We start from the raw sequence: 25,742 nt of genomic DNA, 5'->3' as shown, positions 1-25,742 counted from the left end.
CCTGCTCCCCCACCTCCTTCAGTATTTTGTTCAAATGTCACTTCAATGAGGGCTTCGTCTTATTTAAAATGACAACACCTTCCCTCACCACACTCCCCGCACTTTGCACTGATGCGTATGCTTTATACGTTGCTTCTTTAGATGTTTACTGGTTTCTTTATTATTATTATTTTTCAAGTTATTTGTTTATTTTTGGCTGCGCCGGGTCTTCGTTGCGGCATCCGGGATCTTTAGTTGTGACATGCATGCGGGATCTAGTTCCCCGACCAGGGATTGAACCTCGGCCTGCTGCATTGGGAGCGCACAGTTTTACTCACTGAACCACCAGAGAAGTCCCTGGGGTCATAGTTTCTTTCCCTCGTTAGGAAATAAACTCTGGGAAGGCTCTATTTTATTTCACCCCTGTATCTCTAGCGCTGAGGACAGTGCCAGGAGTATTCACTGCTATTTGTGGAATGGATGAATGAATGAACGGAAAGTAGAGGTCGCACCCGTGAGCGGCCCAGCTCTACGCCATTTATCCCCACATTCACGCGCAGACTTTATTCCGAGCAAATGAAGGTGGCGCCCTGGGAGGACTGCAGGAGGGAGCGGGCGGGGGGGCGGGGAGTAGGGGCCGGGATAGGCGGGCCTGGAACCGAGGGGCGGGGCCCCCAGGCGGCGCCGTCGTCACGGAAACGGCTCTCTGAGCCGAACTACAACTCCCAGCGGCCCCCGCGGCTTCCGGTTGGCAAGATGGTGGCGCGCCGGAGGAAGCGTGCGGCGCGGGACCCTGAGAAGGGAATTCTGAGCCCGCCGGGCTACTCAGGTGAGGGGCTGCGGGACGCGGGGCCGGGGGACGGCCAGACTTCGTCGGGAGGAGGCTCGGGGTCGGCAGTGGCTCGGGGCCCCCAGGAGCAGCCACACAGTTGGACATGAGCCCCTGAAGGTTGTGAGGCCCGGGGCCCCCCAAGACCCACGCGGCGCCCTGTTCCCATCTGGCTCCACTCGCCCGGGACGAGCCTAGTTTGGCCAACGCTTCCCTTGAGTGAAGCCACCTCTGTCTACACTCTCCCAGGGTGAACCCGCGTCCGTCTACACTCTCCCCCTGAGGTGCGCCCATCCGCTTCCCAGCTCCCCTTTGCAGTTCCTAGTCCAGCCCCCTCAGCGCTCACCTGGCCTGTGCCCTCCGCACTGGTTCTCCTGCCTTCCGTTTTCCACCCAGGAGCCAGAATGTTCTTTCTAAAGTCAGATTTAAAGCAGATCTTGCCTCACACGCCCATACCCACTGAATTCCCTCCAGTGGCTAAAGTTAGCACCTAAAACAAAATCCAGACTTCCCACCATTGATCTGCGTGGCCCCGCATGGCCTGGCTCCGGCTAACCTACAGCTCTGTCTTTCTGTTCCTCTGAGGCAACAAGCTTTACACCCTCAGCGTTTTTGTACTTACTGGGACTTCTTCCTCAGACAGCTCTGCGCTGTTACACGGCTTCCTGTCATTCTGGTCTAGGCTTTAATGTTTCTTCCTCAAAGAGGTGGTCCCGATCGATGGCCTGTCCTAAGGCTTCTGCCACCCATCACCCTGCACTGCTTCACTCTGTGTTTCCTTCCTGTTTGATACGACCTTGTTACATGCTTACTTGTTGTCCTTTTCTCCCTTCACCATGTGAGCTTCCTGAGTGCAGGGATTGCAACTGTATCCTCACTGTGCTCTGAAGAAGGTGGTGAGAAAAGCAGAACATTCCTTAGCTTGATGAGGATTAGAGTTTATGGGAATGCCAGCGATGATCTTCATCATCACACGAGGGTCTTCCCTGGCGGTCCAGTGGTTAGGACTCCGTGCTTCCACTGCAGGGGGCACGGGTTCAGTCCCTGGTCAGGGAACTAAGATCCCGCATGCCATGGTGTGGCCAAAAAAAAAAAAATCACACAAATAGAGACATAGAGACCGTGAGAGAAGTTAAGAAGGCACAGAGCAGGTGGATCTAACCTGGCATGTGAAGCTCTCCTGAGGAAGTGAAGTGAAAACCTGAAGAATGGGTGGAAGGACGAGGGTTGATGTTTCAGGAAGGGGAGAGCATGTGTGAGGCCCTGGCTTATTGGAGGAACAGAGAGGAGGCCAGAGGGGCCAGCATGTGGTGTGGAGGGGGGAGGGTGGGGTGAGAAGAGGCTGCAGAGGTGGCCACGGTAAGGATTTGGCTGTTTACCCCAAGAGCAGCGGAGTTTGAACTTCTCTCCTTTCGCATCCTGTTCACATTCTCTCTCCCACAAGCTTGGGAGCCCTTTCTGGGCAGATTATCTGTTCACCCTCCCAGCCTGCATAATAGCCTGCACAGGCCTTGCCTAGGGGAAGGGCTCAGTGAAGGGTGGATGGACAGACAGACACACAGGACTAGAAAGGGACAGCCTGAACCTGACTTTCATGCTGTCCCTCCCCGCCCCCATTTTCCTTCCAGCCATTCCCATCAAATTCTCTGAAAAGCAGCAGTCTTCTCATTACCTCTACGTGAGAGAGCACAAAGTTCGAGAAGGCACCAAGTCTTCCTGGCCTCAGAAACGGACCCTTTTTGTCCTCAATGTGCCCCCATACTGCACAGAGGTAAACTGGTGTCTGGGAGGGAACCTGAGCCTGGGGCGGGGGCTCCAGGCAGAGCTGGGCTCCTACGGGCCCCCCACCAAGTCCTTAGTGGTGCAGTGGAAACAGCTAACTGAAGCCCTGAGGGGTGGTAGCTGTAAGGCTGCCTCTCTTGTGACAGGAGATTGGCCTTTTAAAGGTGTGTTGTGAAAAATATAATTCTCTAGGGAACCCAGAGCTTTTAATGTGTTACCCAGAATTGTTTGAGTTATGTGTTTTTTTCCCCTGATTATAAAATTAATACATGTCCATTGCAGGTACTGTTAATAATACAGCTGAAATGTTCTGTCGCTTAAAGCGATTGATGCATAACTGTCCCTGTCTACCATAATTCCATGTGAAGACAGAGACACATATTCTCAAATATTTTTCTTGAGTATTGTGAAAGTTGTGCCAACTACTTGTGTGACATCTGACAACATAATCATTGTCATTTTTTTAAAAAATTGAGGGACGGGACTTCCCTGGTGGTCCAGTGGTTAAGACTCCGTGCTCCCAATGCAGGGGGCCCAGGTTCGATCTCTGGCTGGGGAACTAGATCCCGCATGCTGCAACTAAGAGTCTGCGTGCCACAACAAAGATCCGTCGTGCCGCAGCTAAGACCCAGCACAGCCAAATAAATAAATAAATGTTTAAAAAAAATAAAAATCTGATACATGTCCATAGGAAAAGTAGAAGAAAATAAAATTACCTCTGAGTCTACTATGCAGACATGTCTGTTAATTTTTTTTCACAAAAGCTGTTAAATTTAGTATTTCATTAATTTACAGAAGAGAAACTAAGGGAATTGCTGGATTTTCGATGTTTTTTTTCAGAATAGAAATACTAATTTCAAAAAGATTCCTCTACAGTTAAAGAGAAAAAGAAACAGTGAGAGGAGAGGGTGTCATTTTTAACCTTTACTGAAGACTAATGTATGTATGGAGAAGGGCCTGGACCCAAGTGTAGCACTCACTGCATTTCACAAACTGAGCAAACCTGTGTCATCAGTACCCAGGTCGAGAAACAGAACGTCACCTGCACCCCCAGAAATCCCGTCATGCCCCTCCCCCCCACCAAGGATAACCAGCATCCTGATTCCAACGGAGTAGATTTAACTCTTTTTTTTTTTGGCTGTGCCTCACGGCATGTGGGATCTTAGTTCCCCAACCAGGGATTGATCCCGTGCCCCCTGCAGTGGAAGCATGGAGCCCTAATCACTAGACAGCCAGGGAATTCCCAGATTTAACTCTTTTTAAATGGCTGATTCAGGTAGTAAAACTTAGTTGGTTGTCTTATAAAATCAGAGTACTCAGAATAAAACTAAAAATGTCCCCACCTCTTGTAATAATTTTTTTAAAAAAGTTGAGAACCCACTCCTACTTTACGGATCATTCACTTTTTTTTTTTTTGTTTTTTTTTGTTTTTTTTTATAAATTTATTTATTTATTTATTTTTGGTTGTGTTGGGTCTTCGTTTCTGTGCGAGGGCTTTCTCTAGTTGCGGCGAGCGGGGGCCACTCTTCATCGCGGTGCGCGGGCCTCTCACCATCGTGGCCTCTCCTGTTGCGGAGCACAGGCTCCAGACACGCAGGCTCAGTAGTTGTGGCTCACGGGCCCAGTTGCTCCGCGGCATGTGGGATCTTCCCAGACCAGGGCTTGAACCCGTGTCCCCTGCATTGGCAGGCAGATTCTCAACCACTGCACCACCAGGGAAGCCCACTTTTTTTTTTTTTTAATTTATTTATTTTATTATTTATTTATTTTTGGCTGCGTTGGGTCTTTGTTGCTGTGCGCAGGCTTTCTCTAGTTGCGGCGAGCAGGGGTTACTCTTCGTTGCGGTGCGCGGGCTTCTCATTGCGGTGGCTTCTCTTGTTGCGGAGCACGGGCTCCAGGCACGCGGGCTTCAGTAGTTGTGGCTTGCGGGCTCTAGCGCGCAGGCTCAGTAGTTGTGGTGCACAGGCTTAGTTGCTCCATGGCATGTGGGATCTTCCTGGACCAGTGCTCGAACCCGTGTCCCCTGCATTGGCAGGCAGATTCTTAACCACTGCACCACCAGGGAAGTCCCGGATCATTCACTTTCAAACAGAGAAATCCCTTTCAGGAACAGACCAAGCGTACCCTGGGCACGTGCTTCTAGCAGGGTCCTGTCATAAAGCCAAAAAGCTTATACCTGAATTTTGTCTCACCTCTGTCTCCTCCCTCCCGAGTCCCCGGCCAGTGGACTTTTTACCCACAGCTTTGAACGTGAAAATTCACAAGGTTGCTGTCTGGGGCCGTGGGGGGCCGGGGTTGTGACCTCTGTGTTGAGGAGGTGGTGGCTTGCCCAGGCCCTCTGTGCACGCCCCCAGGTTGGACTCCGAGACCTTCTGGGCCCCGGTCCCCTGGCAGTGCTGCCCAGGGCGGAGGGAGGCTCCAGAAAGGCCCTGTAGCCGCTCATACTGTGCTTCTCTCCGGCCACGGCAGGAGTGCCTGTCCCGCCTGCTGTCCCCCTGCGGCCCTGTCCAGTCGGTGGAGTTACAGGAGAAGCCGGATCTTGCTGAGAGCCCAAAGGAGCCAAAGTCAAAGTTCTTTCACCCCAAGCCAGTTCCTGTAAGCCTCCAGTACTGGGGTCTGCTTGAATGATGGTGTGGGTCGGGCTAGGGCAGTGTCCCCAGTGCGTAAGGGGAAGGTGGCGTCGGGGGCGGCAGTGGGACTTGCAAGCGTTTCCTGTGCTCAGGCCAGTCCTGGCCTGTGTGGTCTAGGAGGGCTGTCAGGTAAACAGCTGCCACTCCTTTCCCAGATTTGCCGTGTCCTTTAGCTTCCTGTCTGGCTCTTTCCATTGTCCTGGGTGAAAGCTCAGAGGCATCTCTGCTCACTGCCCGAGGGGCCTCCCTGAGCCACCCCCTGCGTCCCGCATTGAGGTCGATTCTTCCTGAGGCTTGGTGGCCTGGGCCTCGTTTCCCTGTGTGCCTTGAGTCCACACCTCCTACTGTTTAGTGGAGTGTGAACTAGTGAGCGCCCCATCTGTCTGTCCACTCCTGGCCCAGGGAGACACGCGCTTCACTGAGTCCCTCCCACACCTGGAACAAAGGCCCTGAGTGTCTCACCTCTCCCTGGTGAAGAGGTGGGATCGGGTCATTTTTAGCAGAAGTTGCATAACTAGGAGTGTGGCCGCCCCACCCCTGGATTAGAACAACCTCCTGGTTACCTTCACGTTCAGGAACAGCCTGGCACATCTCCCCCGGCCCCGCGACAAGTCAGGCTGAGGGCAGGGGGGAGCCCTTGGGCCAGGCCTGGGATGGCTGGGAGGATGGGACGGCTCCCGGCACTGACATCTCTCCTCCTCCCAGGGCTTCCAGGTGGCCTACGTGGTGTTCCAGAAGCCACGTGGGGTGTCAGCTGCCTTGGCCCTGAAGGGCCCTCTGCTGGTCTCGACAGAGAGTCACCCTGTGAAGAGCGGCATTCACAGTCAGTACCTCGGGTGCCAGCGGGCGCCTCCTTCCTGTGCCCGGGGTCGGGGAGGGGAGCTTTGTGGGCTGGCGTCTGCCGTGTCCCCTCGCCCTCAGAGCAGGCGTGGGAGGCTTGAGCTTGGCACTCGGGGTGGGCATAGGTGAGGGGGTGAGGGCCCAGCTTGCCGCCACTAGGCTCCTCCTCACCCCCCGAACCCTGGCCCACGAGTCTCCATCCCTGCGGCCTGTGTGAGAAGATCCCGACTGGCCTGCCAGGTCCTGGGCGGGGCCCCGAGGGGCGGGCCTGGAACCCCGTGTCTCTCACTCCCTCCTCCCTCAGAGTGGATCAGAGACTACGCAGACTCAGTGCCGGACCCCGAGGCCCTGAGGGTCGAGGTGGACACGTTCATGGAGACGTACGACGAGAAGATGGCTGAGGTGGGCCTTCCGCACGGGCGGCTGGTGGAGTCCAGGCTCCTCTCTCTCTGCTGAGTCCTGGGCCTCCTGGCTGGGTAACATCTAGTCGCGGAATGGTCTCTAGGGAACGGACGGTCGAGGGTGGAGGAGGAGGCAGCGTCGGCACGTCTGCCCTCCGCCCTTTCCCCACACTCAGCCGCTCACGCTGTGCCGCGGCGCCAGGGTGGTCCCGGTGCCAGGGCGGTCCTGGGCACGGGAGGGAGAGCGGAGAAGAGGTGAGGTGCTCCTGGGCTGCAGGGCGGCTCCCAGGCACCTGCCCGTCACAGGGCCACGTTCTTTGCAGGAGGAGGCTAAGGCCAAGGAGGAGGAAGGGGTCCCCGACGAGGAGGGCTGGGTGAAGGTGACCCGCCGCGGCCGGCGGCCGGTGCTCCCGAGGACGGAGGCGGCCGGCCTGCGGGTGCTGGAGAGGGAGAAGCGGAAGCGTGCACGCAAGGAGCTGCTCAACTTCTACGCCTGGCAGCACCGCGCGACCAAGATGGAGCGTAAGGGCGCGCCCCAGGCCCCTGTCCTTCGGCCCCCTGCCCTGGGCGCCCGGGCTGTGGACGCGGTCTTGTGGCCGCTCTGCCAGCCCTGGCCAGACACGGAGCTCCTGACGGCAGGCGCTAGGCCTGCGGGAGGGTAGGGCATTCTTGGGCGCAGACTTCCCAACAGGCTCTGGGGTTAGGGTCCCAGCCTGGCAGCGTCCCCGTGTCGTGGGCTCCCTGTTGCTCCCAAGGCAGCTGCGGGTGTCTCTGGGTATTGAGGCTGCACAGGCACCTGGGATGTAGGCCCCACTTCCAGGCCCCCGTCAGCCTCCGGCACGGAGCCACACGCAGAGGGTGGCTTTCAGGAGCTCACGGCGGGGGTGTGTTGGGGGCGGGGCCGGGGGGGCGGCCTGCGGGGAGAGCGCCTGGGGGGAGCCCCTGACCACCTGTGGCTGCTCTGGGTGGCAGTGACGCTGAGCTCGTGGCCCGGGCCGCCCGGTCTCCTGCTGGCAGGATGGCTTCCCCGTGGACCCGGGAGAGGGTCCTGGCCTTGCACGGGGGAGGCCCTGGTCACACTGTGCTCTCACCTGCCTCACTGCTCCTGCCCACACCCTGCCCACCCCCTTCCACTCCTTCGCTCCGCGCTCCTCTGGACCCGCCTGACGGGCCTCCACCAGCCTCCCCTGCCTTGGGCTCAAAACCCCACACCCGGCGCCCCGACCCGGTCACTGGGTGACCAGAGTCGCCGCGTGAATTCTGTGGCAGTCTCGGGGTGGCGGCCCCTTACTTGCGCGCACCCGACCTGAGAGCTGCCGTGAGGAGGGGCTGGGAGAGGTGTCCCGGGACCTTCTTCCTTCACCCTGGGGGGGCGTTGGAGGTGGGGTGGTAAGGGGGCAAGTGCCCTTTTGCTTTCTCTGCTTTCTCTTTGACCTGGTGAGTTTTCCGTCTGAAACCTCGGGCGTGCCTTCCGCTCCACTTCAGCCTCTGCCCTCCGACTGGGCTGCAGTCCGGTTCCAGTTCCGGTTCCCACCGCAGAGGCGACGGGGGCGCCGTGCTGAGCGCCCCCAGCGGGGAGTGGGGACTGAGGGAGGGGCGGCTGCCCTCGCGAGTGGGGGCAGCGGGGGCAGCGGGGGCAGCTCCCGCCGGGCCTGATCCCGGCCCTGTCTCCTCCCCCCTCTCGCCCCAGATCTCGCGCAGCTGCGCAAGAAGTTCCAGGAGGACAAGCAGAGGATCGAGCTGATGCGGGCCCAGCGCAAGTTCCGACCCTACTGAGCCTCACCCGCCCGCGGGCCCCGTGGAGAGGGGTGGTGACTGGGTGGCAGCGCGCGGCCAGTGAGGACACAGGGCCTGCAATACTCATCTCAGTGGCCGTGCCCAGGCTGAGGGGCCACGCGTCAGCCCCCGAGATCTGAGCCCATGTGATGTGGGGTGCAGGACAGTGTCACCCTTTGGTTCCTGTGCTTTGGCAGTTCTGGGGCCCGGCGCAAGGACTTGGACTCCGGAAGCCACTGGCCCAGGAAGTGGCTCCTTCCCTGTCCTGGGCTGTCCCCAGCCTGTCTCTGGACTTTCCTCTCAGGGCTAAGTGTCCGCTGTGTTCTCCCCTTCCTCCTAACGGAGAAGCCCCCGCGTGCAGTGAGACAGCCTCAAAAGCAGAGAAAATACAAGAACATTTTATTTTTCATCCAGCTGGGTGGCAAGAGAAGGCTACAAAAGGCCGGTGGGCCTATCCCAGCCCCTCCCTCTGCCTGCTACCCAGTCACAAAACAGGTAACTCCCACACCCAGACACCGTCTCCCCCCTTGAATTCACAGATGTTAGAGTCAGAATCTTGTATCCCCTCCGCACACCGCCCCCCCCCCAGCTCTGCCACAGGATTCTCTTTCCGGCCATGCTGGTCCTCAGGACCAGGGGGCCCTGTCCCCACCACGCCTGGCCTGGGCTTGGGAGCTGGGAGTCTGGGGCTGAGCAGGCATCCGTAGCCCCGGGCCCAGGGCTACAGCTGGGCTCGGATCCTCTCCTTGCTCAGTAAAAAGGAGCTGATGACACCAGCCATGTGCTGGGGTTGGTTCATGTGGACGTAGTGGTTGCCGGGGACTTGCACGTACTGGAACCTCTGGGGAAGGGAGGGGACACGTGGTGAGGTGACCCAGTGGCGGGCTCCGCGGGCCCCTCCGGCGCAGCGGGGCTTTCCCATGGCCTGCTGCCTCTCCCAGGGCTTCCAAGCGTCCCCCACAGGAGCCTTGGCAGTGGCTGCCCCGCGGCCTCGCAGGCCCCCGTCAGTCACAGCACCCCCTGGGGGGAGTCAGGGCCTGGCTCAAAGCCAGTGAGAAAGGCCTGTCTGGAAGGGAAGAGCCCACACCCTGGGGTTCTAGGCCATTCTGAGCTGAAGTTGTAGAGCCAGGCCGGGGAGGGGGCTGGTAGTCGGGGCTGCTGCTGGCTCTGATCGTCATATAAGGTCCACTTGCGAAAAGAATAGACCATCAGCCTTTCAAACTCGCCCTTGCCCGGGAGACAGGCCGCCAAGGCAGGGAAGCACTGCAGTTGGCCGGCCAGCCATACGGGCTTCCCTCTTGTGACACCGCCAAGTCGTCTGCACAGGCCCCAGGGTCAGGTGTTTGTGGTGGATGATGGTCATAAAATGCCAGGTGCTCCCAGGAACCCAGGCAAAGGGCAACGTCACAGCACACGTCCTAGCCCTCCAACTTGGAGGTCAGCACCCACTGATGGGACTGGTCATCTGTTCCCGTGTGGGACCCTAGGAAATTGTGACAGTGCCGAGTTGGGTATGGCCCAGGGAATATGTGAGGACAATAAAACCGGGAGATTCTGCCAATGAAAAGTCTGCTTTCTGTGCTGATTTTTATGTGACCCCAGGTCTCCAGGGACCACAGCAGGGAGTGAGGCCTGGTAGCTCCTGGGGGTCCCCTGTTAGACCTGGGGCCAGACCAGGGGTCCCAGTGCAGGAAAAGAGATGGGTGAGGTGGAGCCCGGGGCGGCCTGGCAGCCCTTCCTGAGCCCCAGCTGCCCTGAGCCCTACGTACCCACCTCTTTCAGGATGGATCTCAGTGAGTTGGTCACGAATAGCATGAGCTCCATGTTGGCATCATTCTCTCTCCTCACATCATAATACCCTTGGGTTGCTCTGGGAAACGAGAAGACAGGTTCACCTGGGACCACCTCTTGCATGCTCTCCCCCAGCCCTGGGCTCCAGGCTCTGAGACCGAGACCGGCCTGGGCGTCCCTCTGATCTTCCCACAGCTGGGTCCCTTCGAGCCCAGGTTTAATTCAGGATTGAGTTATTCAGTCCCCGCAGGCACTCACAGCTCACTGAGGCCTGCACAAGTGAAGCAATTCAGGTTTATCTCGGGGGACCCGGCCATGGTCACAGCCACTGAACAGCAGAGCTGGGATCTGAACGGGCGCAGAGTCCATGCGTTCTCTTTCTCTTTTTTAGCAGCTTTATGGAGATAATGTCACCCATTTGAAGTGTACAATTCCATGGATTTTGGTATATTCAGAGTTGTGCAACCATCACCACCGTCAATTTTAGAACATAATTGATCACCTCAACAACAACAAAAAATCCCGCACCTACAGTTTCCACATAGAGCTCCCAGTCTTACACAACTACATACACAACTGATCAGCCTTGTCTCTATATGTTTCTCTATTTGGACTTGCATGTGAATGGAATCATATGCTACCTGGACTTTTGTGACTGGCTTCTTTCAATTAGCCTAATGTTTTCAAGGTCCATCCATGTCATAGTGTGTATCAGTGCTTCATTCCGTTTGTCACTGAAAAATAGTCCGTTGTATGGATGGAGCATATTTTGCTTATCTGTCCATTGATGGACATTTGGGTTGCCTCCAACACTCTATTCATTCTATTATGAAGGATGCTGCTGTGTGCCATCAGTACAAGCTGTTGTGTGCACAGATGCTGGAAACACACCTAGGAGTGGAACTGCTGGGTCATGGTAATTTAATGGCTTGAGAAACTGCCAGACTTTTCCAAAGCGGCTGCACCATTTTACAATACCAGGGACTTCCCTGGTGGCACAGTGGTTAAGAATCCGCCTGCCAATGCAGGGGACATGGGTTTGAGCCCCGGTCCGGGAAGATCCCACATGCTGCGGAGCAACTAAGCCCGTGCGCCACAACTAGTGAGCCCGCGCCCCACAACTACTGAAGCCCGCATGCCCTAGAGCCCCCACTCCGCAACTACGGAAGCCCGCGCGCCTAGAGCCCGTGCTCTGCAACAAGAGAAGCCACCGCAATGAGAAGCCCACGCACTGCAACAAAGAGTAGCCCCCGCTTGCCACAACTACAGGAAGCCCATGCGCAGCAACGAAGACCCAATGCAGCCATTAAAAAAAAAAAAAATTTTACAATCCTACAGCAGCGTGCAAGGGTTCTAGTTTCTCCGCATCCTCACCAACACTTGTTATCTCACTTTTAGAGTCCAGCCATCCTAGGGGTGTGCAGTGTATCTCACTGTGGTCTGGATTTGCCCCTATGGAGTCCATGCCTTCTAAATCCCTGTGCTCGGCAGATGTGTCCCTGGAAGTCACAGTTCCTGCCAATCCAGGATGGCTGCAGTGGAGTGGGTGGTGGCATCTAAGCCACACCAAAGGATGTTCACTGTGCTGTGGCACCCAGAGGCAGTGGATGGCTTCTGGCTAGCAGGTCGGGGAGGGGAGGACCGCAGACAGAGGAGCAGTGCAGGCCTGGGGATGTCAGGGGCCTGGGGTGGCTGGAGGACTGCGGAGGGCTAGGGCCAGACTCCAGTGTCTGCCAGTCTCTCTGCCCTACCTGGGCGTGCCCCCCACAGATACAGACACCTGCTGAAAAGTGCGGTGCAGTCCTTTCCCATCCCCAGCTGCCCAAGCCCTCCCACTGCCTTGCCTTCCTTCCACACACCAGCGGCCAGGGGGCTGCCCAAGAAAGATGGCGGCGAGGTCTCACACCAGGAGATCTGGAGATTCCTGGCACTCACGTCTGTCTGGGGCGCTTGGTTCAGACTTACTTGATGAGCAGGACGCGGGCCTGCAGCTTCCTGATGGAATGCACAAACAGCTCCCTGCTGATGAAATTGAAGTAATACTCTGGCTGCAGAGACAAAACCCCAGTGAATTCTCACCACAAGGCCCTGGCACTGCCGGGGGCAGAAACCGGTCTCTCTTGGGAGCAGTGGGGGCCCCTTCGGCCACCTAACCAGGACCAAGCCCACTGCCCAACCGTATCACTGCCTCAACAGAGGGCTTTAACTCCCTCAGGCCAGAGACTTCTCCCCCCTCCACCTCCAAATCTGTTCTCCCTCTTTCTGGGCTCATGGCTGCCCAGCTAGACAACACGTCCCAGACTCCCCTCAGCCAGGTGTGGCCATGCAACTAAATGCAGACAAGTGACCTGGGCTACTTCTGGGCTTAGGTTTGGGACTGAGGCGTGGCCCCTCCACACCTCCTTTCCTGGTCCACGGGCTGCCCTGTAACGCTGCCCAGCCAGCCTGGGCTCTGGACTCTTGGCAAGCAGAGCCCACTTACCTCCACCGACCGTTTCCATGAGAAAGAAATCTGCTTAAGCCACAGTGCAGAAAGAGTGCACCTTGGTGTCCCCGCAGCCGCTGCTGGCCTCCATCACAGCCCTGACCTCCCCGTCTTATGACCGTTTAAGAGGTCTAGGTCTATACTGTCCACACGGTAACCATCAGCCATCTGTGGCTACTGAGTGCTTGAAATGGGGCTAGTCCAGCCTGAAACACGCTGTAGATGTAAACTGCACACTGGATTTCGAAGACTTAGTATGAGAAAACAATGTCAAATATCTCAATAATTTTTTATGTTGATTACATGCTGAAGTGGTAACACCTTGGATACACTGAGTTAGAAAATATTATTGAAGTTGATTTCACCTGTTTCTTTTCACTCTTTTCATATGGCCACTAGAAGACGTGACGTTAACACGAGCTCACATTATACTTCTATTGGACTGTGCCGCTCTAGGCCAAGAACCCTCTGAGGGCAGAAGCTCTCAGGATTTTCTCTGTGTTCACAGCTCTCGGCACACAGCACGACAGAGGCGGGGCTCAGTGAGCGTGTACTGAGTGGGTTAATTCAAGAGAGCTCCCATACGGACTGACTGTTGCGTTGTGCTACAGCATCGTGATGAAGCTACGATTCCTGTGAAGACACAGGCACACAGCTACCTGGTCAGCCACTCACTGTCCTTGCTCTGCCCTAAGCCCTCCCAGCCACCTCCTGCTCCTCGGGCCTCAGTGACCTCAGGTGCTTTTCCAGAAACAGAGGCTCCCCTATCAACCACGAGGCCCAATGAATGAGCATTTACTGAGGACCCAGACACGTCACACGTTATCTCCTCCCTGAAGGACCAGAAACACTAAGTCCCTGTGTCACAGTCAACAGCTAACAGGAGGTGGTGCCAGGACTCAGCTCAGGCGTGAACTGCCCCTCACCCCCTCCTACCCCAGCTTCTCAGCCTCTTTTTTTCTTTTTTAATTAATTAATTAATTTTTGGCTGCATTGGGTCTTCGTTGCTGCGCGCAGGCTTTCTCTAGTTGCAGCGAGCGGGGGCTACTCTTCATTGAGGTGCGACGGCTTCTCATTGCGGTGGCTTCTCTTGCTGCAGAGCACGGGCTCTAGGCGTGCAGGCTTCAGTTATTGTGGCACGTGGGCTCAGTAGTTGTGGCTCGCGGGCTCTAGAGGGCAGGCTCAGTAGTTGTGGCGCACGGACTTAGTTGCTCCGCGGCATGTGGGATCTTCCCGGACCAGGGCTCAAACCCATGTCCCCTGCATTGGTAGGCAGATTTTTAACCACTGCGCCACCAGGGAAGTCCCTCTGGCTTCTTTTTTCTCTTCCTCTCCATCTCTCCTTTGACCTCCTTTTCCTAGTCCACTTCCATCCTCTGATCTGTATTTTTCTTTTGTAATTCAAGTATAACTTACAGCAAAGTCCACAGACCTGGGTGTCAGCCCATCATGGCCTTTGACATACGGATGCGGCCATGCAACCATGACCCGGATGAAGGCCTGGAACCCCTCAGCACCCAGCAGGCGCCCTTCAGGGGTTTTCTCCAAGGGCACACCCCCAGATCAATTTTGCCACTTTTTGAACTTCATATACATAGAATCATTGTGTTCTTTTTTGGTTTGGGCTTCTTTTGCTCTGTAAATGTGTTTTTTTCTTTCCTGTGTGGTGTTCCATTGTATGAATGTATAACAGTTTATGCATTCTATTGTTGATGGACATTTGGGTGATTTCTACTTTGGGGCTATGATGAATAAAGCTGCCAGGAATGTTCTCATACATGTCTTTTGGAGCACACAGCACACATTGTTGCCGGGTATATATCTAGGATTGGATTACTGGGCACAGAATTTACATATAGCATAAATATCATGCTATGTATATTTTACTACCATAAAAAAAGAAAAGCAAGAAGCTGACAGGCACACTGTGAAGGCTGGGAAGACAGTAGCACTCACCCTAGTGATCCTCCGATCTCTGTTCAGCAACAGACCTGGAAGGAAACACGGAGACATGGCCTCAGCGCCGCCTGTCAGGGAGCGGGGGACTCAGCTCGGCTCCCCTGGGACCCTGGGCCCGTGCAGCCGGGGCTCATTTCTTCAGCCTGGACCTGCGGGGACCACTCCCAACATCCTCTTGGGGTTCAGCCAGAGCAGAGCTTGCCCACAGCTACCCTGCCACGGACAGCAACGCCCACGCAGGTGCCTCCCCGGCCGTCCCAGAGGGCAGCACAGAATGACAGTGGTGGGACAATTACCCACCCGGCATTGTAGTCTCATCTCTGAGAACCTTAAAATGTTCACTCGGATCTTTAAGCACCAGGAAGTGCCCAAGAGCTAAGGATCGCATCAGCACTTGTTGGAGAGAAATCGAGCCAAAAAAGAAAGGCTGGAGGGGTCGAGAGGCCTGGGTGGTCCCAGCTCCAGCTGGATTCTCTGCCACGGTCCCAGTGGGGGCAACTTGGCCTCACCTAGGGGGGATGGACACCCAGCAATTCCCGCCTGGGTAATGTCTCCTCAAGAAAGGGCTGCCAGGGGACTTCCCTGGTGGTTTAGTGGATAAGACTCCGTGCTCCCAATGCAAGGGGCCCGGGTTCGACCCCTGGTTGGGGAACTAGATCCCGCATGCCTGCCACAACTAAGAGTCTGCATGCCGCAACTAAGAGGCCACATACCGCAACTGAGAGTCCACATACGGCAACTAAGAAGCCCGTGTGCCACAACGAAACTCCCACGTGCCGCAACTAAGACCCGGCGCAGCATGCATGTATAAATAAATACTGAAAAAAAAAAAAGGGCTGCAGGGTCTCAGGGAGGTCACAGAATCTCAGACCCTGGAGGCTGCCTGATGTGAGCAGTGCAGGGAGAAGGGGAGACGATACGCTGATGTGGGTCACCCCAGGAGAACGTGCCGGGCGGGAGAAGCAAGGCAGCTCTCTCCTCCCTACGCGCCTTTGCTCAAATGCCACCGTCCCAGCCGGGCCTCCTGGACCTCCCCTTTACACCCACAAACATCTTACCGGAGCCCCTCCATCCCCCGCTGATTTATTTCTCTCCATAACTCCCAGCACTTTCTTTCTTTCTTTAATATTTATTTATTTGGCTGCATCGGGTCTCAGTTGCTGCACCTGGGATCTTCACTGTGGCGCGCAGGCTTCTCTCTAGTTGTGACTCACGGGCTCCAGAGCACGTGGACTCAGTAGTTGTGGCTCGTGGGCTCTAGAGCGCAGGCTCAGTAGTTGTGGCTCGTGGGCTCTAGAGCGCAGGCTCAGTAGTTGTGGCTCACGGGCCTAGTTGCTCCATGGCACGTGGGATCTTCCCTGACCAGGGCTCGAACCCGTGTCCCTTGCATTGGCAGGCGGATTCTTAACCACTGCGCCACCAGGGAAGCCCCACAGCTAATTGTTGATAGAGGTTCTTAGGCATCTGTGACTCAAAATACTTAGAAGGACCATGTCGTTGGAAGGTTTTCTGGTTTCTGCACTACTAGATCATCTCAGCCTGATCAAACCGAGGCTGAGGCTTCTGGGCTGCCTTCAGTTCTGGCCACAACCTCCCTGCACAGATGACTGGCCCTGCTGCATGTGCAGGACCAGGGGTGACCCCTGGGTCCCCCCGCCCCCAGGCTCACTGCCCTCCTCCTTCCTCCAGGCCTGGGTTTCAGGTGCTGAGAGAATGTGAAAAGACTTAAAAAGGGGGTTTTCTTGGGGGTGGAGTGACCCCCAAGGTATTGGGGACCCCCATAGTGCTGTTTTCTCTGCCCTGAGCATTGCTCCTCCCTGTGGTCAAGTCCTCCAGCTCTTTTCAAGCCTCGCTTCCACCTGACACATCCTGACGTGCCCCAGGCACTCCCGCAGCCGGCTGCTTTTCTGTCTGCCTCTCCTGTGACAATGACCTTTGTGAGGGCAGGAATGGTGTTTCTCAGACCAGTGGGCCAGCGCAGATGTCACTTAAATAAGGAGTCCATGGGCTTCCCTGGTGGCGCAGTGGTTAAGAATCCGCCTGCCAATGCAGGGGACACGGGTTTGAGCTCTGGTCCCAGAAGATCCCACGCGCCATGGAGCAACTAAGCCCGTGCGCCACAACTACTGAGCCTGCGCTCTAGAGCCTGTGAGCCACGACTGAGCCCACGTGCCACAACTACTGAAGCCTGCGCGCCTAGAGCCCATGCTCCGCAACAAGAGAAGCCACCACAATGAGAAGCCCGCACTCCGCAACGAAGAGTAGCCCCTGCTGGCCACAACTAGAGAAAGCCCGTGTGCAGCAACGAAGACCCAACGCAGCCAAAAATTAATAAATAATTAAATAATTCTAAAAATGAAATGGTTTTGAATGCAGGAGATATTGTCAGGACCATAGACTCCCCGCTTCCCTGCCAACAGTTAGGGACTGTGACACTGTGATATAACAAAACGTATATTTTAGTCCTGGTCCTGGGCTCCTAGCCAGAGCTCCTAAAAACTGCGTAATTTCCTAAAGTGGTGAAAGTACAAGGAGCATCTTTTGTCCTAACATTTGGTCTCTGACACAGAGCTCCTAAATCCCTTGGAATTTCCTGGGCGATAGGAGTGTCTTTTGTTCTAATGAGGTGACCCTTGGTGGGTTCTTGATGGCTTCAGGATGGGGGCTGGTCACCAGAAAGATCAAGCCATGATTAGGAGCGTGGAACTTCCAGCCCCAGCCCGGCCCTGCGGGGAAGGGAGAGCGGCCAGAGCCTGGGTTAACCATCATTCACGCCTATGTGATAAAGCCCCCAGAAAAATCTCGGAGTTTGGAGAGCCTCTGTGTTGGTGGACGCGGGGAGGTATCAGGATAGTGGCTGCACCACCCGCTTCCTCTGCGGGACCTGCCGAGGTCACGGGCTCGCCCGCAGAGGCTGGGCAGAGGGGGTGCAGCGCCCGCTCACACACAGCAGGGTCTCCGCGCAGCTGTTCTTGCCTATGGGGAAGGCAGAATGTGCTGCCAGGTGTTCCCATTTTTCAAAAGAAACCGGAAATCTCCATTTTTACATAAACTCTCTCTTTTCTAAATATGAGCAACCTATTCAAAATCCCCCTCTTGCCAAATTGTTGCGTTTAAACTGCGCAAGTCAAAAGAAATCATGCCCGCAGCCCCAGGGCAGCCCAGCCTGTGACAGGGTCTGAGCACCCCCGTGGTGGGCCGGCTGCAGGGGGTGGATACTGACAACGGACAGTCCTTGGTCATTAACCCCACCCGGAGCTGGACCTTCCCTCCTTCGCGCTAACACGCTGACCTCACTTCTCGAAGGCCTGGGCCAGGGCTGTGGTGGGAACACAGATAAGAGGTAGATAAAATAGGAGCTGGCCTCCCTCCTCACCCTGGTTCACCATCTCCCGTTTCTCCCACAAGCCTGATCCAGCTCGCGCACCAAGCCCTTCCTGGCAGCTCATCTGCATCATGGGGTTCAGAAGTCACCTTCTCCACGAGGCCAACCCAGGCCCTTCTACTGAACATCCTGACCCCCTTACCCGCTGTTTCTTCCAAACTGCTCTCACCTCACACTCTGTGAAGACGTGGGGAGAGGGTCACACACGAGCCAAGGAACACCTGAGGCCACCAGAAGCCAGGAGAGAGGCATGCACAGCCTGTCACAGCCCTGCCAACGCTCTGGCCTTGGCTTCTGGCCTCTAAAACTGTGAGACAGTAAACGTCTGCTGTTGAAGCTGCCCCATCTGTGGGACTTTGTAACGGCAGCCCTAGGGAAGGAATGCAGAGTTGGGGGGTGTGGGGTTGGATGATGGGGGTGCGTGCTGCTCCAGAACGGAAGGGGGGCTGTCAGAGGCTCTGGGGCCTGAGGGAAAGGGCTCAGGAGGAGCCTGGAACGCCGGCTCCTCCACTGTCACCCCGCCCACTTGGGTCTGGGAGGCTGCTTGGTCTTCTTTTAGGTTAACCCTGGGCCTCAAAGGGCCACACTGCTGCGGAGTGGCTGGGCCCGACACAACGATCCAGCTGCCTGCCCACTGCCCACCCCTCCCACCTCCTCTCCCCACCCCCTTGATAAGTGGCTCAGCGGACCTCTGCTCACTGTTTCATGTGACCCTGGGCTGGCCAAATCGGCTTCCCAGGCCAGGTGCACGTCTAATTCTGGATTAGCCCATTTCTGCACGGGGGCCCCTCTGGCCCGCCATCTGTGCCAGCACATCAGGGTAGCTGGGGCCCACGGCCCTCTGCCCTCGACCTCCCTCCTCCATGACGGACTTGCAGGGAGGGGCAGACAAAGGCTCAGAGACGGTAACCAAGACAGGAACGGGTCTCCAATCCCCTTAGGTATATTCCACTCGACCTAATGGTGTGTTGGCAACTTCTGAGAAAAATTACAACACAGCAGGGACTTCCCCAGCAATCCAGTGGTTAAGACTCCGCGCTGCCACTGCAGGGGACATGAGTTCGATCCCTGGTTAGGGAACTAAGATCCCGCATGCCACGTGGTGCGGCCAAAAAAAAAAAAAAAAAAAATTACAGCACAGCAGACCTCTGGCTCCTTTTGAGCAGCTAGAAATTCTGGCCACAGGAGACCCGAGTTCCCACGTGATAACCACTGGGAGCCGCCCTCCTGCAGGGCACGCGGTCTCAGCGCCACGATCCCCACCGCTTCTCACGGCCCCACTCCCAGCAGCTGGGACAATTTCACAACTTCTTCAGCTCCCACAGGCATTTGGGGTTTTGACCCCTGCCTCGTTTGGTTCTTTATAAACTGAAGTCACCTAAGAAGACTACGGAGTCTGACGGTGGGAAGGAGCTTGCCCACAATCTCTGAGTTCCTGGGGCAGTCATTGCCAGCAAGGGCACTTGTGGATGGCGCCCCCTGGAGTTGTGCTAGCTGGGTACTGGGCCACCAGGAGAGGGCGGGTGTCTGTTCTGGTTCACCACGTTCCTGCAGCCTCGCAGGGGGCTGGGCACAGAGCGGACTCCTAGTAAAAGGTTTCCTGAATGAATATGTTGGGAAATAAAGTGTAGAAAACACAGGCCTGATGCTGCCCTGAAGCCAAGGTGCCCCCAACTCCACTTCTCCATTCTGAAAACCATCTTCAAAGTCGCTTGCCCCATGGGAGTCCTCAAAGCCTAGCCTCGGACACCAGGCGCCCACCACACAGGAGCAGCAGGGCAGGGCTGTGCTGTACCCCAACATTTAGTCCCAAGACCCCTGACCAAGCTCCCCACAGGACGTGGCTTTCCAGGGTAGGCAGTAGCCGTCTGACCCGGCACAAGCCGCTTGGCCCTTCCGAGCCTCAGTTTCTCCTGCTTTAAATGGGATGAAGATAGGGCAGTAGCACTAAATGAGATACTTTTTGTAAAGCACTAAGTGCCGTGCCTGGGCCACAGCAAGCAGCCATAAAGCTCAGCCATCATCGTTCCGCAGTAACAACGGCGCCAATAAGCAACGGCCTTGGACAGCAAGTCCCTTACCTGTGGCCACCTGTGTGGTTCCTCTCTGCAGGAGGAGTTTCGCACACTCGTCTCCCACGTGACTGTTGTTCTTCAGGAACCTGGGGGAGACAAGGAGACCCCTGGATGCCTTGGGGCAGGGGAGGCCAGATGAAAGGAGAGGAGGGCAGGGAAAAGGCTACCCCACTAGGACACAGGCCTGTACCGATGGGGATGTTCGCATCAGTGGGGGGTGTGTGTGTGTGTGTGGAGAGCGGGGCAGAGAGCATGCGGAGGGGTGCGGTGAAGGGTATGGCTACAGAGTGGGGAGAATGCAGATAAAGCCCCAGCTGGGGCGGCTAAGGAGCGCCAGGTGAGCACAGAGAGAAGCAGGCTTGCTGTGGATTTGCGAGTAGGAGAAGGAAGCTTCCTCCGTGCCCCAGAGCTTTCCTCCCTCCGTGGTCCAGAGCCCCCCCAGGCCTCTGACGCTACCGGTCTCACCCGCCGGCACCCACCCCTGCAGCATCTCCTCCGGGCTGACCACGTGCGAGGGCTTCTCAGAGGCCTCCACCTGCAGCACGTGCTCTATGGCTCTCCGCTTGTAGGTCAGCATGTTCTCCAGTTCCTAAGGGTTCGTGGGTTCTGCTGGGTGGGCAGGGCGGGGCTCCCAGCTGCACGCACACAAAGGGGCCTGCTCCCTCGCCCAGCCCCACCCTCCACCCTCAGCAGCCCCTCAGCTGCACACCCGCCTAGCCCAAGATGCATTCTGACCCAGGGGGCGGGGGCATGGGATCAGTCCCGGCTAGTTAGCCCTGTGACCACCTCGGTCACAGCCAGCCCAGCCCTGCCTGCGGCCCGGGATAGCTGGAGGGACCAGGTTGAAGACGGAGAGGAAAGGAAATCTCTGCCAAGTGCTTTGCAAAGGTGCACTATCGGGGTCCCTAAGTCACAGACCATCCAGGGTTGGCAACTTCACCTGTTTTAATTAACGCCATCACTCCACGTGATGGAGAGGAGATGGCAGAGGGGGTACAGTTCGGGGGGCTTCCAGTGTACCATTTCCAGCCCAGCTCACTCTCAGAACGGCCTGGCCTTGTCCCCGGTCCACTGCCTGGAGCGTCAGTGGTAAGTGACACTTCCATCCACCCCGAGAGGGCAGGGGACAGGGAGGACCAGTCACCAGAACGCCCAGGAGGAAGCCCCCGGGGGCACTGCGTGTGTCAACTCAGTGGCTGAAACCGGTAAAGAAGCAGAGTGGCAGCCACCGCTGTCTCGGTGAATCCTCGCGGTAACCTACAAGCTCTCTGCTCGGTGAATCCTCACAGGAACCTACGAGCTCTCTGCTCACGCAACGCCCGTTTATCGGGCACTTACTATGTGCCGGGACTGGGCAGGCGGTGGTAAAGAGACAGCTATGGTTCTTGCCCTTATGGAATTTGTGGTCATTTTATGGACAAGAAAACTGAAACTGATGAAGGACCTGTGTGAGGCTGAGCCCTCGGGAACAGAATGACCACCTGTCAGAGCTGGAGGGCACCTCCACAATCCTCTACTCCAACCTCCTCATTTTACAGGTGAGGAAACTGAGGCCCAGAGAGGCAAAGTGACCTGCCTAGGGTCACAGAGCAGGGAAACGGCAGAGCCAGCACTCAGATGCAGAGACAGCACTGGTTGTTGTCACTGGTGGTGGTGGTGGTGAGAGGGGTCAGCGCTTTTCCCACTGGTCCACACTCAGGTCTCCTGTGTGCAGTTGTGCAGTGTGTGCACAGCTCAAAGGCACTTGACTGAGCGCGAGTGCAGGTGGGTCCACCCAACCGTGCGCCCCCAGAGCTTCCTCAACCCACTGCTTCTACCCTCTCTCAGCCCTGCCGCCTCGTGACCCAGCTGGCATTCTGCAGACTCCAGGCCACACACAGGGTTCCCAAGGATGACCCAGGCCCGCATACCCTGTTCCTTGCCCACTCCTAGGGTGTAAGTAGCATAACCCTGTCCTCTGGGGGGGCCCCTGAGGCCCCTTGTCTACCCTCTGCCACCTCCTCCTGCCCCACTGAGGGAGGCAGGGCTGAGGGCACTACCTGGGACGGGACCCAGGTCTCCCCCAGAGACAGCACGCATGAAAGCCCTGTCCTTACGTTACTTTCCAGGATAAATGGCGAGGATTCCAGCAAGACAAGTTTATCCACCATCTCGGGGAAGATACAGGAAAACTATAATGTGACACAAAAGGGGAAAAATGAAGGGGAGAGTAGGCAGGGAAAGGGACTCACACTTTCCTGCGGGGACACCGGTGTTTTAGGCTGGGGAAAGGGTGCTGCCCAAGAGGCCAGCAAGAATCTCCTATCCCTTCAGGGCACCTTTCTCTCCCCTTCTCCCACAGTCTGCATCCAGCATCAAGCTCCTGACCCTGGTGATGGCTGGACTCCAGGGTTCTCTGTGACAGAGGAGATGGGCAATATTGGAACACTTAACTCCATCAGCAATGTCCTCACAACAGTGATTATCATGGGACCTACAAAGGAAGCTGGCACAGTCACTAAAACGCTGCCTGAAACTCCTGATGTGAGGAGGCACTTCCCCTTCCAGGTAACTTCCCCTTCGTCCTCCTGCTCTCCCCACCCCACCTGGAGCAGGAACGGAGATGGTCACTGTAATCTACTCACCATTCCACCCACAGTGCCACCTGGGGGACAAAAGAGTAGTTGGCTGATGTTCCCCAGCTCTCAAAGTCCTTCTAAAACTCCTTCCCAGGGGTCGAGCCACCCCCGAGCCAGGGGCCAGGCTCCCGTCTCCCACCAGCAGGCCGGGCTCTGCATTCACTATCAAACTTGAGGCTCCCTCTCTGGGGTCATGAGGTCCCTGCATCAGACCTGACCCTGTTTCCCTCGTCAGATCCACAGACAGTTATCTATGTGGCCACGTGTCCCTTGGGGAGCTATCTGAGGCCAGAGGGCATGGTGCCCAAGGGTCAATGTCTGATGAACCCCCTCCATCTCTCCTTGCAGTTCCAGAAGTGCAGGGGAAAGGTACCTGTGTACCAACTCCCCTCCCTTCCTCACAGCCCCACAGCCCAAGACCAGTCAGGTCTTGGCCAAAGTGTACTCACCAAAACTGTGGCCCAGGAGGGAAAATCGGTTCCATTTCAGGGCTGAAAACACACGGAGCCAGGTCTGGATGGGCCCAGCCTCCCCACACCCTCTGTCCTGCAGTAGCTGTGCTCTGGAAATCCCTCCCCAGCATCTGGGATGCCCCACTCAGGAAACCCACTTAAAGGGGCCCCAGTTCCACAGCAGGGGTGGAACTCGCAGGGGGAAGCGAGCTCTTCTTGCCAGCTCTCTCCAGCTTTCCCGAAGTCACCCGTGAACTCCTGGCAGAACTGGGGCCAGACCCCAAGTCACGCCCAGGTCAGCGTTGCTTCCTGGCCACCACACCCAACTCCAAGGATGAGGGCATGTCCCAGAGCACACCCCCCTGCACACACACACCCACAACACACAGAGACGAACATACAGGCTCTGTCTCTTACTCACCTGCCGCGACCCTGCGGACCTCACTCACGAAGTTTTGGTGGTCATATGGGAAACCTGGGCTATAATGGGATGACAGCCCATGACCCCCGAAATCCATGGCAACGTAATAAAAGTCTGAGACAGAGGGAAAGGGTAGGGGAAGGCGTCTAGGTCAGCCACCTCCCCTTCCTGATTCTCCCGCAGTCCCGCTGCCTCACCCCTTGGCTTCCATTCAGCCGCACGCCCACCTTTTGGGAGAAGAGGGATGATTCTGTCAAAGGAGTTGGCATTGTCCAGCCACCCGTGGAGGCAGAGAACTGGGGGGCTCTGATGGGAGCCCCAGGCTTTGGCAGCAATGTGGCCCCAGGGCACAGCGAGCTTCAGCTCTGAGATTAGACCTGAAACACAGAGTGACCCTTCATGGAGCCTGCACTTCCGGAGCCCCTCATCCACACCCAATGTGTCCAGAGCATCGGCACTACCCAGGGGGCTCAGCTGCCTGCGCTGCCCCCGGGGGTTATGGGGAGAGAGCCAGATGAGGAAAGCTAAGCTGGGTCCACTGGGTGAGGAAAACCTTGGGAGGGCTTCACAGCAGAACTTTCTAGAATAGGTTGGGGGGTTGGCTAGGCCTGGGCTCTGCCACTTGCTGGCTGTGTGACCTTGAGCAAGTTACTAAAACCTCTCAACCCTCAGTTTCCTTTTCTGTCCCTTCGCAAACCCAGAAACTGAGGCACAGGGAGGTGCAGGCCATTCTCCAGGTCACACAGAGAGAATGAGGTGGAGCGAGGATTTAGCGCGGGCGGCACGACCCCAGGCCCCAGTCCCGACCGCCGGGCACTACACTGTGTCCGGCCTGCTCAAGTCAGGGCTGCTTCCTCCGTCGCCCAGGGCTGACCTTTTCACCCTTCAGGCTCTCCCGGCCGGGCCTGAGACCTGCCTGCCCCCAGACGCCCGCGAGCTTGCTTCTCTAACTTGGGGCTCCCGGAACCCTGGGAGGTCAAGTGCGGCCAGGTCCCCGCCCCCCCCGGCCGGTGTGGCTCCACAGGCTGCTGACGCAGGACTTGCTACCGTCAGGAGCGCGGCGCGCCCCCCCTCCTCCGCGGTCCCAGGCAAGTGGGTGGGCGGATGGAAGCGCACACGTGGCCTCCCCCATCACACTCCGGTCTAGGGGGCCCCGGGCTGGGGACTTTCACCCATCGCTCGCGTCCCGCGGTCTCAAAGCGGCCGTCTCTCCATCCAGCTAAGTCGCGCCGGAGCCTAGAGACGCCAGAGTTCCGGGTTCCGCCCTTCAGCGGCCAGCCCCGCCCCTGCCCCGCCCCGCCCCGCCCGCAGGACTTCCGGCCGGCTGACTGGATCCCGATGGTGGTGGGATCTGACCCTCAGCTCCCGCCCGCCGCCTGCACGGGGAAAGTCGTCCGCGCCCGCCCGGCGCAGGCTGTGAGCCGAGCGGCTGGGGAACCCGGGGGCTGTGGCCAAACGACCTTCAAAATCTCGGGCTACACCCGGGGTCGCGTCGCAGGGAGCGGAGCCGGCCCTGCTTGACACGTGGGTGGTGGAACCGCGACCCTTGGACAGTCCACATGGCCACCCCTGCCCCTGTGCGGGACCAGGAGCTGGCGAAGGCCCAGGAGCTGGCGAAGGCCCAGGAGCTGCCCCAGCGAGCGGGGCACCCCGTGGGTCCTCACTGACCAGCACCGTAGGGCTAAAGGTGGGGTGACTCTTTATTTAGTGGTTTAATGTCCTCCTGGAAGGCCGGGCTGCGTCCACCGTGTTCTCACTGTGTCCTGGGGTCCTCACCCTGCCTGGCATGAGCCAGCCTTAATAGTTGTTGTACGAGTAAAGGAATGAATGTATAAATTGGGAACATGAGGAACCCCCCAGGTGAGGAAGGGTTATTGACAATGATATTGAGCCTGGAGAGGATCAAGTACCCCAAGGAGATGTTTGGGGTCCTAAATCCTATAATAAAGGCACTTTAGTGTGCATCCTTTGAGTCTCTGAAAGTGGCTAGTCTAGGACAAATAAGGGAAAATATTTCCTATTCACTCAGCACCATTTGCTAGTTGGAAGGCCTAGGAGAGAACCCATGTGGTCCCTGAGGGGTCACGGTCCAGCAGAGCTCCTAACTGGAACCAGAATCCAGCCAGCTGAGGGCTGGAGAGAGAGCTGTACAGTGAATTCTCCCTGGGGTGTGTGTGGGGGTGGGGAGAGGTGATCAGAGACCCTGGTCCTGAAGACAGGGGTAGTGGACATGCTGGGGGCTGGGGGTCACAATGCAGGGAAAGTTGGTGGCTGGAAAATGTGGATAAGGGTGAGGATGGGTCTGAGTGTGGAGCTAAG

The 25,742-nt window shown here is 57.1% G+C and overlaps 2 protein-coding genes across 4 annotated transcripts; one reads left to right on the top strand and one right to left on the bottom strand.

Annotated features, from left to right (window-relative positions):
* The first annotated feature begins 720 nt into the window (after positions 1–720).
* RRP7A (ribosomal RNA processing 7 homolog A) lies at positions 721–9,798 on the top strand. Its single transcript, XM_036866042.1, has 7 exons — positions 721–808; positions 2,437–2,579; positions 5,060–5,185; positions 5,926–6,043; positions 6,365–6,462; positions 6,785–6,983; positions 8,152–9,798. Exons 1-7 carry the CDS (start codon positions 736–738, stop codon positions 8,235–8,237), a joined length of 843 nt encoding a protein of 280 aa, XP_036721937.1. The 5' UTR covers positions 721–735; the 3' UTR covers positions 8,238–9,798.
* On the bottom strand, positions 8,620–24,681 carry SERHL2 (serine hydrolase like 2). 3 transcript variants are annotated; one of them, XM_036866041.1, is made up of 12 exons: positions 24,596–24,681; positions 23,651–23,800; positions 23,424–23,537; positions 23,000–23,041; positions 22,557–22,576; positions 22,029–22,103; positions 20,412–20,521; positions 19,939–20,018; positions 14,470–14,504; positions 11,994–12,076; positions 10,011–10,107; positions 8,620–9,078 (listed from the first exon to the last, which is right to left on the bottom strand). In XM_036866041.1, the coding sequence occupies exons 1-12, from the start codon at positions 24,597–24,599 to the stop codon at positions 8,959–8,961; spliced, it is 930 nt and encodes a 309-aa protein (XP_036721936.1). In that variant the 5' UTR covers positions 24,600–24,681; the 3' UTR covers positions 8,620–8,958. The 3 variants fall into 3 exon arrangements, 2 of the variants coding, with proteins under 2 accessions (XP_036721936.1, XP_036721935.1); XM_036866040.1 differs by lacking the exon at positions 24,596–24,681 and adding an exon at positions 24,471–24,590; XR_005021512.1 differs by lacking the exons at positions 8,620–9,078; positions 24,596–24,681 and adding exons at positions 18,027–18,227; positions 24,471–24,590 and having other exon boundaries at positions 10,093–10,107.
* Positions 24,682–25,742: the final 1,061 nt, after the last annotated feature.

This window comes from Balaenoptera musculus, chromosome 10, assembly GCF_009873245.2.
Source record: "Balaenoptera musculus isolate JJ_BM4_2016_0621 chromosome 10, mBalMus1.pri.v3, whole genome shotgun sequence".
NCBI lineage: Eukaryota > Metazoa > Chordata > Mammalia > Artiodactyla > Balaenopteridae > Balaenoptera > Balaenoptera musculus.
This window is presented reverse-complemented; position numbering and strand designations above follow the sequence as displayed.